Here is a 12025-nt window from a genome sequence, read left to right as displayed (position 1 = left end):
TACACGATCGCCTCTGGAAGACTCTTAATGATCGCCAGTCTTTATTCTCACTCTGAATATGTCCTCAAGTAAAGGTTTTGGACTGTGTAATAAATGGGATGGAAGGTTTCATAGCCCCACTTTTCAAAGGAAGAAACAAGGCTGTAAAACAGACAGTACTGCCTGTCTACTCCAGAGCCTCTCATACGCTAGACAAGCCCATAGTAGTCCCCAGTCATTTCATACGGTGTTTATGAATGCCTAGACTATAGTGATATTAGATCAGCTACATTTTAATATCTTCCTGTATCATCTTTGGCAAGCACTTGCCCATTTACTTTGCAGAGCAAATAAAGAGAGGAATTAATTAATTGGGAATAGAGCTAAGGTGCACAGCTGTGTGGAATAAGCTTTGCTGTCTAGGAGACGTACATGGAGAACTTAAGTCAATGCCGATTCCTAGGTATTTGATGGATTAGGTAAAGAGAATTTGCCATTTAATAAAGCACCCCGCTTGTATTAGGTAAAGGGCTTTGGTTGTTTATGTTTTAAGACATATCAATCTAAAAGGAAATCTTTGGCTGTTGAAATAGGAGAGCGAAGAATTTGGAGGTTAATTGAAAGCTTGTTCCAGTGCCAGTTTGACACTTCACTGTTGTTTCTAGTTCCTGGATCCACAGTAAGGATAACAAGCATTTAGGATGCACACCGCTGTGTTCCAGGCATCGTGGTGGTCGATGGACCACCTGAAATCATCACCCCACCTTGTCAGGGTGGCCTCTTCTATCACCAGATCAAAAACTTCAGAGGGAACCCTTCAGCTGAGAAGAAATGATGAGCGATGGATGGATTAAGCAAGCCTAATTAACCCAACATATTAGGAAATGAGTTATGGAATGTTTGGATCAAGAAAGCCCCGTTGAACTGGTTCGCGCTAGAAGAAACCTTGGCTAGTCTAAATAACAGAGATCATTTGGAAAAAGCCTCATCAAAGTTGTTTTCAGTCTGAGAGCTGTAATGCCCCCCCTTACCCTGACCAGGAAAGTGATTTCATACTGAGCTGAAGAATGCCTCAGAGCTCTCCAAGAAACCATGGCTGTGGAAGGAGTCTGGCGTGCTGACTTTTCAGTTCTAGTTTTCTGCACAAAAGAACAACTTTTAATGTTGGGAGAAGAGAAAGAGTTACACAGTTTCAGCCAGATGTTTTTGTTTTTCTATTCGTTAACATTTTGCATTTGATTCTGTTGACTATCCGCTCTTCCTGAGCTTACTGTCTGGCACCCTCTCTTGTCTGCTCCAATGCTGACCTGAGATTCTTTGTGCCATGACTTTTCCCACACCAAGGTCCTGAGACCCCGCTTTTTAAAAGCCCCTGAAGTTACATTCCATGTCCCTCTGCCTTTGTTCCCAGGCCCTCTCATATGGAGCACTTTCTGTCTCCTGCCTTGCACACACAGACTCGGGATAGCTCTGTGTTGCCTCTTCTTCAATATTCAATCCAAACCCCTCTTTCTCTAGGGAGATCCCTTTGATCAGCACAGTTGGAAAGTGCCTCACCTCTCTTTGAACTGAGGAGGATCGCATATGGCTCTTATCATTGTCGACTTTGTATTATAACTCTGTGGACTCTATCAGAGAGACAACATTTAACACCCTGGAACTGAAGAATTGAATTGATTTCTCTCTGGGTCTTAAAATCATAGTGTCTTCTATTATGTGTGAGTGAAGGAATAATATGACCAACAGAAATTGATATTCATATGAATAAATTCAAATGGGGAGTCTAAATAGGATAGTGAGGTTTAAAATATTCTGGGAAGGGGCTTCCTTTACAGAATGCTTTTTAAGTCTAATAGCCCTTAGAGGCTCTTCTGAACAGTTGTAAGACTGGATTGGCTTCTCCTGGAGCAGTGGTTCCCAGCCTTTCTAATGCTGTGACCCTTTAATACAGTTCTTCATGTGGTGGTTATGCTTCCTCATAACTGTAGTTTTCCTACTGTTGTGAATTATAAACATTTCATATGCAGGATATCTGATATGTGACCCTCTAAAGTGGTCGTGACCCAGTGGTTGAGAACCACTGTCCTACGGCCCCTGACTTCTTCATCAACTGTTAGACCAAGTAGGTAACTGTTTAAGATGTTTTTTTACTCATTTTCCCCATTGTCCTCTCCTGTCTCACCATGCCCTCCATGGTCAGATAGCACCAGGCAGTGCCATATAACAACTTCTCTGACATTTATAACTGTTTTTGGAAATAAAACAAATTGTTCTTTTGGGGATTTTGGTACTTGTTCATTCCTCGGGAGTTTAGGTCCACTTGTGTGATTTAGCTTTTATTTGCATAAGTTGTCAGCTTTGTGAGGGTTTGTGTGTTTCAGTTTACCTCAGTTCCCCGGAACTCTGACTGCGCTCGAAGCCAGCCACCCCTGGCCAGTGCACGCTTATACAGTAAATCACGTCTGTCTACATACACTATTGCAATATTTTCTTCTCATCTTTTGTGTGTTTGCTAATGTCAGAATTTCCCCTGATACGATGCTTTATAAGACATGGAATATTCCTCTCGCTGTCATCTCGTAGCATCAAGCAGATTAGAACATCAGCTGCTTCCTTTAGTTTGACCAGTACAATGTAGTCTTTTCACTGGCTAGGTCAGTAATAAGATGTCATTTTCAATATGGCAAAGTAACTGTTTAACTTTGAGGAGGGGCGGGGTTTCAAGGCAGGGTTTTCCTGTGTAGTGTTGGAGCTTTTCCTGGCTCTCGCTCTGTAGACCAGGTGGCCTCGAACTCAGAGATTCACCTGCTTCTGCCTCCCAAGTGCTGGGATAAAAAGTGTGTGTCACCACCGCCTTTTTTTTTTTTTTAACATTTTTAAGCCTGCAACGAAGTAGGATTTGAGTGGAGTATGAAGAATTTAGTGATTCTGTGCTAGAGAAATACAAATTTTCCTCTCTCCCTCCTTCTTTCACTATGTATCCCTGGCTAGCCTCTTAACTCAGAGATCTACTTGTCTCTGCTGCTGGAGTACTGGGATTAAAGGCACGTGCCACAGAGTTTGGAGTACTGGGATTAAAGGCACGTGCCACAGAGTTTGGAGTACTGGGATTAAAGGCACGTGCCACAGGGTTTGAACTCACAGAGATCCGCCTGCCTCTGCCTCCTGAGTGCTGGATTAAAGGCGTGCGCCACCGCCATCCATCTTAAACATAAAATACACAACCTATGTTCAGCTGCTCGGGTCCACACAGCCCCCTTCAGAACTTCTCTTCCTAAGTTTAAACCTTTTCTCTTTCAGTCTTTGACATTAGCTTTGATCATCTTGAGGCACGTGTGCATGCTAGTGTGTGTATGCACATGTATGTGTGTGCATATGTGTTCCTATGTTTGTGTGTGTGTGTATGTGTGTAGTTTGGGATCTTTAATTGGGAGGTCATTTTAGGAACCTAGTAATGATAACATGCATGCATGTTTACATGCTCTCATAATTGTTCCCATATTTCATCCACCCTTTCAGCAATTAAATCATTACTCCTTTCGAAAAAAATTGGTTTTATCCAGCCTTGGCTCAAATATGGCCATTTCTAAGGGTAGCATATTCCACAGTGAAGGGTTTGTTAACATTGAAGATATCTCAAAGAATTCACTAGAAATACACAGAACATCTGAAAAGCAATGGGCAAAGCATGGTCCTTTGGGTGACGGCTGTGTAGCCTGCAGGGGAAGCAGCCCACCCTCTAGATTTTGGGGGACATGGATTCAGGTTCACTGTATCACTCCCTAGCTGTGTTATCAAAGAGAATACTGCTTTCCCTTCCACCCCCAGTTGTGGTTTCTTCCTGTGCAAAGGGATCACATAATCTATGAAGACGAGATACTATCAGCCCATGCTAGTTATTATTAGCAAAGCCACATTCTCGCTGAGGTGTGTTTGGTCACAAGTAATGGCATGACTGTGGTTCCTGCGGCTGACTGCGGTAGTCCTTCATACTGTTTCTGCTGTGTTTCCTGCAGGAGCGATTCCAGGTGAAGAACCCTCCCCATACGTACATCCAGAAGCTCAAAGGCTACCTGGATCCAGCTGTAACCAGGAAGGTAAGGTGGATGTGTTTCCACTCTCGGCTGTTGTTGCTTCTTCAGGAGTGGGCAGAGTCTTGCATCAGACTTTCTTTTTGCCAGCGCTTTAGGCAAACAAGCGCTGGAGACCATCAACAGGAGAGGACAAAGAGGAAAGAAAGTCTTCAACGAGTCCCTCTGGTGGTTACTGATGTTGTCAGTTCCCACTGCTCAGAGTAGTGAGTCCAGGCCTGAGGTGCTTAGGCCTCTAGCAAAGCAGGCCTTGCAAATGCAATGCATGTCCTTCATGACGTAAAACACTTCTAGAACCCTGAAAAATCACTGCGGCTGTCCTCCCCAGCTGCATACTGACATCCTGTGCTGGTGTTTCAACTTGCTTCCCCAGACTCAGTCCCAGTCCCAGCCTCAGCCCCAGCCCGACCCTCAGGCTCAGCACCAGCTTCAGGCTCAACGCCAGCCCAGCTCCTGGCCTTAGGAAGGTAAAGAGGGAATAGCTGATTTCATTCTTAACCATCTCTCCTTTTACAAACAAGCCCTGCTTTGTGCAGATGCACAATTGGCCTAAGCTGATGCCTTGTGGTTAAGCATGTCGCCTGGCACAGCCCCGCAGGCTGGGTCAGCCCTGAGCTGGCTCAGGGCAGAGCTGTCCTTGATGACTATGGGTAAATACACTTTGTAACAGATAGTGCTTGTCTTCCCCTTGATCCGCAACAACTCTGGCTTTCAAGGCTTCTCAAGCTGAATTGCCTGTGTTGTATCAGTGCTGATCCCCGGGAAAAGAAAAGCAGGCTTCTCTTGGTCAGGTGTTTCCAGTGATCTTGGCTCACTCTCTCCTTCCTTGACCCTCTCTCTACCCACTCTGCCCTCCTCCTTCTAGCTTTTTTCCTCTTTTCTTTGTTATTTTGTTCTAATTCTTTAGAACTCATATTGCCACTTCTAAACGCCTCCAACCCCTCCCCCCCCAAAAAAGAGAAATGTCCTGCAAAAAAGCATAGCTCCTATTTTCTCTGGAGGGTTCTTGAGACTGAGTCTTTGTCCTCTGGTTTATTTACAGGCAAGAGGGATTTAAACAATAGAAATTACGCTCGAACTTTGCTATCCTGGCACTAGAGAGATGGCTCAGCAGTTCAGACTTGTTGCTCCTTTAGAGGACCTGAGTTCAGTCCCAGCATATACTGGTGACTCATACCCATCTGTAACTCTAGTTCTAAGACATCCAACACCTCTTCTTACCTGTGGGGGGACACTAGGAATGTATGTGGTGCGCATGACTTCAAGCAGATAAAACATTCATATGCATAAGTAAGTTTTTGTTTAAAGAAAACAGAGAACCACACTTTGGTTCCATGCCATACAATCCTTGAATGTCCCGTGGTTTCCCACATCTTCTATCAATGTGTCTGCTTGTAATTTGATGGCCATTTGTAAAAAGGTCTGCATCCAACCCCCCTCCCTTCAAAAAGTAATAACTGTTTAATTCTTGTTAGTTTTTCTGATTTATCTCTTGACCTGAGCATAGAGCAGCCTTAATTTTATAGGTTAGGGAATGCCTCACACACAAAAATATAAATCCCATTTTTTAAAAAAAGTTTTGGCTATGCTCTTTGTTTCTGCGAGGGTTCTACTGGTTCTTTAGAAACCCCCAGACCTGAGATGATGAACGAGTGCTGTGCTTGTTCTGAGCTGAGGGGTGTGTGTGTGTGTGAAATAGCAGTGATTATATACAGACTGAGGGAACTCTTCCTTCATGCACCGTACAGCTCATTCTAGAAACAGTCCCTCATTCTAGAAAGAAAGCATGTGATACATATCTAGAAATGGCTGCCTGGGCTCCCAGCCCCACACCCTCAGGAGGAGACAAAGCAAACCAAGCAGAAGAAACCAGGGATCATCTTGTTAAACAGTTCCTCCTTTGGGGATCACTTAATAAAGAGGAGTGGGCCTGGTGGTGGTCGTGTGGACGGCTGATTTCTCTGTCCTCACCCATGTGTCCACCTGAATGTCCTTGTTTTGTCTGTGCCCTGTTCAATCTACACAACTGTCACCTGCATGCTATCAGTCCAGAGATGTCTCTGTGAGTTGATCTTCATGATCTTGAGCCCCCTTTGCTCATGTAATTCCTCCTCCTTCTCTTCATCTGGACTCTCTATGTCTGCCCAGTGCTTGGCTGTGTTTCCATCAATTTTGGATGAAGGTTCTATGATGGCATTAGGGAAGTCACCAATCTGATTAGAGGTGAAGGCCAGTTCAGGCACCCTCTCCAGTATTGTTAGTAGTCTTAGTTGAGGTCATCTATGTGGGTTCATGGGAATTTTTTTAGCACCAGGTTTCTCCTTTACTGCATAATGGCTCCTTCTGTCAAGATAAAAACATAAAGCAAAGAAAACCAGCCCACAAATCACAATCCCAGAGAACCTAGACAACAATGAGGACCCTCAGAGAGACATACATGGATCTAATCAACATGGGTAGTAGAAAAAGACAAGATCTCCTGAGTAAATTGGGAGCATGGTGACCTTGGGAGAGGGTTGAAGCAGAGGGAGACGCAGGGAGGGGAGCAGAGAAAAATGTAGAGCTCAATAAAAATAAAAAAAAAATCTCTTTGGGCTAGATGGTGGTGGCTCTGGACGGTGGTGGCGCATGCATTTAATCCTAGCACTTGGGAGGCAGAGGTAGACAGATCTCTGTGTCTGTGCCCTGTCTTTCAAGTTCTGTCGTTCAGCTCAGGAGAAATGAACTGGGAAGGATTAGCACCCCAACCCCCTGCTGTAGTAAGGTTTCTGTCAGGAGCTGGGAGCAGGAGAAGATCTGTTCCACACAACATAATTGCAATGCTTAAGCCCCAGAAAAAAAAGGAGATTTGTTTGGAATAAGGCATGACTTTCAGTTAAAATGAGCTTAAAATTCTCAGCTGTGGTCTGGGGTTGGGGAGTGTTCCAATCAGGCCTTTAAATTTTAGCCAGACTGTCTAGGCTTCCTTTAACTGTGGTTAGGGTCCTCAAATAGTTTATTCATTAATCTTTTGTTCAAATTAAGTAGAAGATACTTAATTTGCCCTTAAAAATTAAAAAAAAAACCCCTCCAAGCACATTCTGTTTAGAAATAGCTTTAAATGACACCCCCTAGGGCAGGGAAGGAAGCGTCTCAATTAGATATCTCTGAGCCCAGAGCTCCTTAAACCAGCCTCTTAATTTTATACCAACTGTTATTAGCCTGTGCCTCAGGGGAGGCTGTGTTCATGTCTGCGTGGAAAGAGGTTACAGATCCTGAAGAAAGGAGTCTGATCCTTTGCCGGCTCTACATTTTTGAGGAGAAAACTATGGCGTGGCTCACCCAGTCTCAGCTGCCTCCCTGGGCTATAGCTGGCCGTCCTGTACCTGCCAGGAAAGAGAGAGGATGCAGACTGCTTGGTAGTGGATCCTCTGTGGCTCTTGCATTCCCGCTGGGCCCTATAGGTTCAAGGTTTCTCTTGAAAGAGCTTTTAAAGTCTTGTGGATGTATTTCGGACTTGCAGAATATTAACATGCACTGTTTATGTCTCAGCAAAGAGGATGCTAAGGCTTCTCTGCCTTCCAAAATCCAAACAAAAATAGAGCCGCTCCCTGGAGAATGCAACACAGGTGAAGTCAGCTTCGTTTGTCACAGGGTCAGACATTATTACAGTGCCCAGCATAGCTGATGTCTGATGAGCGAATGCTAGCTGCTGCTTGCTGCTTGTTGCTCTAGCTCAGCATTTGACTTACTTGCCTTGTTAGGCTGTGTGTCTGTCTGTATATGTGTATGTAGCATTCATAACAGTCCACTTCTCTCTCCCCCCCTTCTCTCCTTCTCTCTCTCCTCTCCCCCCTCTCTCTACCTCTCTTCCTTCCTCCTTCTCTCCCTTCTCATGACCTTTAGTCAGACATCTTTACTACTGTGCTATGTTTTCAGTAGTATGCTTGTTCTTTGTAGAAGATCATGGGGGGGTAGGGATGACTTCTTCGACTTGAGGAAGGCTTCAGGACCAGCAGGGACCGCTGAGAACCTGTCTGGCATGTCTTAACAAGAAGCATGGACCATTGGTACCTTTAGTCAGTCTCCTGTCCCACTCCCTCTTTTCTACCTAATCCCATGCCTAGTACACTCATTGCAGGGAGGTGTTCTAGGATATCCCTCCAAACCATCAATGGCCTTGCTGTTGATTAGGGCTTTCTCGGCAGCAGAAGCAGAACACCTTTATTTTTTTCTTTATATTTGAAATATTTTTATTTCCTATATCCCATTGTATATTGGTCACAAAATGCCAAGAAGATCTTTTTTTTTTTTTATAGTGTTTGTGACAACAGTTATAGCAACTGCGAAAAGCCAGGGACTCTGAGAAGAGGAGAAGGGGCAGCAGGAGGCTGCCTGTGCCAAGCAGTGTTACAGATCTCCCTGGGCTGCTGCTTCTCATGCCTGTGGCATAGCTCTCACAACCAACCCTCAGTTGGGAATCATGCTACCAACCTTTCCTTCTTGCCTCTGGGTGTTGTTCCTCTGGAGAACCGCAGCCGTGCTTAGTAGCCTGGAAGTGGAGGCCTCTGTTCTTGTTGCACTTGGTGGCAGCAGAGGACAAGGGTCCTTCCTACCCTGAGCTGGAATTTACAAAGCTTTTCCCAGACAACAAAGAAGCTTGAGGGGGGCAGACAACAGCACAGAGAGCCCGCGCCTCTTGAAAGAAGGCATTACACCTCGAATTTCCTTCTTTCAGAATGGCCTGATAGGAAAAAATCTCCAGAGAACTGATGGGCATAGCAGCCCCATTTGAATGTAGAAGACTGCATAGATTTAAAAGCATGTATACACTCACCATCATGACAGGAGTCATTAAAGACTAGAAGTCTAGAAAGACAGGTAGGCTCTTGATCGGCAAGAGTGCAGAAGGGCTTCCTGAATGCGTGCATGTGCACATGAACCTGACCTTCCAAGTGAAGACTAGTTGGAAGGGCTAACTCTGAAGGTTTGTGTTTTGAGCATTTAAGTCAGGCTGAGAAGAATCAACTTGAGACTGGTAGGCCCAGGACTGCTGTCTTTAGAAGGGCCAGCTTAACAAATTGGCCATCAGGGATCATTTGTATTCTCTGTAAAAAGCTAACTGTGCCTCAATCGTTTATGAAAACAACATGGTTTATGCTGTGTTTTATTGCTGGAATCTGGACTTGCTGCCTGAGTGAGGCAGAGTGTGTTAATGAGGTCAGCCCCTAATGAAAACCCCGTTGAGTTTCATGTCTGCTTGGTCAAGCGCACTCTTAAATGCATGTCTGGTTTCCTATACACTCACATCATCGTACGCACCTCTTCCTTTTATTGGTTTTGCCATTTAATGTTTCATTTCAATACATCACGTGTGTGAGTGTGTCTCGCTCGAGTCTGTTCATCCTCGTGAATCATTGAAACTGGCGATGGTTTGGGGTTCTTGAACAAGAGGTCTAACTATGGTATATGTGGGGTAGGGAATATAGTTAACTCTAGGAGATTGCAGGAAATAAACATTCTGGTTCTTTCTTGTAAGTTAATTTTTTTATGATCAAGATTTGTGTGCTTTTGAATAAAACAAAAGAAACGTGAGAAATATACTTTAGAAGAAAAGGTATTTTCATATTGCATTAAATTTATTATAAACTACAGGAGCACCAGGTACTAAAGGTCATATTTTGTTGAATTATAGAAATTCAGGAGGCGTGTTCAAGAATCTACGCAAGTGCTAAGAGAACTGGAAATCTCATTAAGAACCAACCACATTGGGTAAGTGTGCCCCTGCAACATGTTAGCACTCAGATTTTATGTTAGAAAGTGAATGAATCATAGCCAAGAATTGTGCTTCTCCTTTTACTGAAAGACCAAGGTTTAGATGAGGGGGTTTAATCCCCTGATTGCTGATTATAAGGATCAAGAGGGGCAGACTTGGGTATTTGTAGCAACTCTTTTTTTTATATATTTATTTATTACGTATACAATATTGTGTCTGTGTGTATGCCTGCAGGCCAGAAGAGGGCACCAGACCTCATTACAGATGGTTGTGAGTCACCATGTGGTTGCCGGGAATTGAACTCAGGACCTTTGGAAGAGCAGGCAATGCTCTTAACCTCTGAGCCATCTCTCCAGTCCTATTCGTAGCAACTCTGTATTTACTTGCTTGGATGAAGTAAATATGGACAGTTCTTGGCAAGTGCTTGGCTTTCTGTATGTGTGACTGTGAACATCCTGTCTGTTCTGACAGCTGAGGAACATTTAAGAATGGTGTAAACTGAGACTTGAACTCTCAGCCTTCAGCCTGCTTAGTTGAAGCTGCTCTCCCTTTCCTTGATTTCTTTCCATTGACAACAGAATGGAAGCCGGGGTGGTGTTGTGCTGTCTTTGCATTTGAGACAAGTTTTGAGTCTCTTTCTTACTTGTTAAACACTTGAGACCATGCAGTATTCCACCAGGAAAAATGAAGTTCATAGCATCACTGCGATAGACATTTCTGACAGTTCCTTTTCAGCATCAATATGGTTGCTTTGCCTCAGGCAATTGGAGTTTGTTTATATTTCCCCTACTTCTTGGGATGGCATAATAAATAGGACCTTTGAGTAATGTAGTTTATCTTCAAGTCTGGATGATACTGGATACCTTATTTTGTAATCTTGGTTCTTCAGAAAGTATCAGTCTTTTTTCATAGGCAAATCTTTCTCTGGTTGGCCTTGAACTCACTATGTAGCTAGGCTTTGGGCTCAGAGCAATCCTCCTGTGTTAGCCTGTTAAATGCTAGGAATATAGACATGAGCAAAGTATAATAAAACATTGGTAAATTATTTATATTTTCTGGATTTTGACTTTGTGGATTTACCATGAGAGAGAGAGAAGACTGAAGACTATAGGCTTCAATACTTTTCAAATGTTTCCCTTTGATGTTTCTTGCAGATCTGTTGAAGTGAAATTATATATCAATAGCATACTCTATTGAGCATACTGCTCCCTGAGTAGTGTGTAAAATAGATGTGTGACATACAGAGCAATCTACTTCTGTTTTATACTGAGTGATATAAGCTATTTCGATGTTTAATCAGCACAGTTGCTTCAGATTTTTATTTAAGTAGGAAATGGTATTGCAGGGTCCTGTTGGGAGACTTGAGGTAGAATGCCCATTTCTTAAAGGCTACATTGCCATACTTGTCTCTTTGAGAACAGAGTCTTCACAAAATTAACGGATTCTTGGTTTTGTCTCCAAAAATGAACTACAGAAAAAAACATCATAAAATCATGATTTTGAAACTTGGAAAATATTGTCTAAGCTCCTTTTCAAGACTCAAAGAATTAAGGCTCGGAGATGGTTGTGTGACTGCAGTGTCTACAGCTATCTGGCCAGTACGTTGGCTCTCTGCATTGCTTTTTCTAGCAGCCCTTTCTGAAAGAATTAAGGCAGTCAGGGCTCTGGGGTTAAAGCAGCAAGGCTTGTCTGCCTCAAAATGAAGGCAGTGGTAGTTTAATGGGGCCCCTACACCTAGGAGATTAAATAGCTTCTGCTACTTAGGAACCAGGAACCATAGTCTGTTTGATAACGGCCCAGTTCTATGCCTTGGCAATTCTCAACTGAAAATGGTGGAATAATTTACAGGCAGGATTTCTGCCAACTGGTGAAAAGCATATCTTCAGGCATTGTTGGGATGATGTGAAAGGCCCCCAGGTCCTAAAGCAGACATTCATTTCTAATATAAAGTAGGAGGAATAGATGAGCCTGTGCAGTCTGTGAGCAGCTGGAGGGAGTTGTGGGCGGTGCTACAATAGGCATGTCCTCACCAGCTGAGATTCCCCACTTGCCCAGTACTTATGTGAGACCCTTGGGAAAGTGGCTATAGCTGCAGAAGAATCCAGGGCTGCATTGTCTGTATGCAGATGACTAGCGCACATGCTCACATGGAAGGAAAACACTCAAGGATTCTGACTTTCTCTTGCCTGCCTTGAAGACT

At 43.7% G+C, this 12025-nt stretch overlaps 1 protein-coding gene across 5 annotated transcripts in view; it reads left to right on the top strand.

Annotated features, from left to right (window-relative positions):
- The window catches only part of Fmnl2 (formin like 2), a 247278-nt gene that overhangs the window by 161574 nt on the left and 73679 nt on the right, over nt 1-12025 (top strand). For all 5 annotated transcript variants that reach the window (XM_075985194.1, XM_075985193.1, XM_075985192.1 and 2 more), the window contains exons 3-4: nt 3996-4076; nt 9745-9821. In XM_075985194.1, the coding sequence (XP_075841309.1) occupies nt 3996-4076; nt 9745-9821 (158 nt within the window). The remainder of the gene's footprint in view (nt 1-3995; nt 4077-9744; nt 9822-12025) is intronic.

This window comes from Microtus pennsylvanicus, chromosome 9, assembly GCF_037038515.1.
Source record: "Microtus pennsylvanicus isolate mMicPen1 chromosome 9, mMicPen1.hap1, whole genome shotgun sequence".
NCBI classification, from domain to species: domain Eukaryota; kingdom Metazoa; phylum Chordata; class Mammalia; order Rodentia; family Cricetidae; genus Microtus; species Microtus pennsylvanicus.
This window is presented reverse-complemented; position numbering and strand designations above follow the sequence as displayed.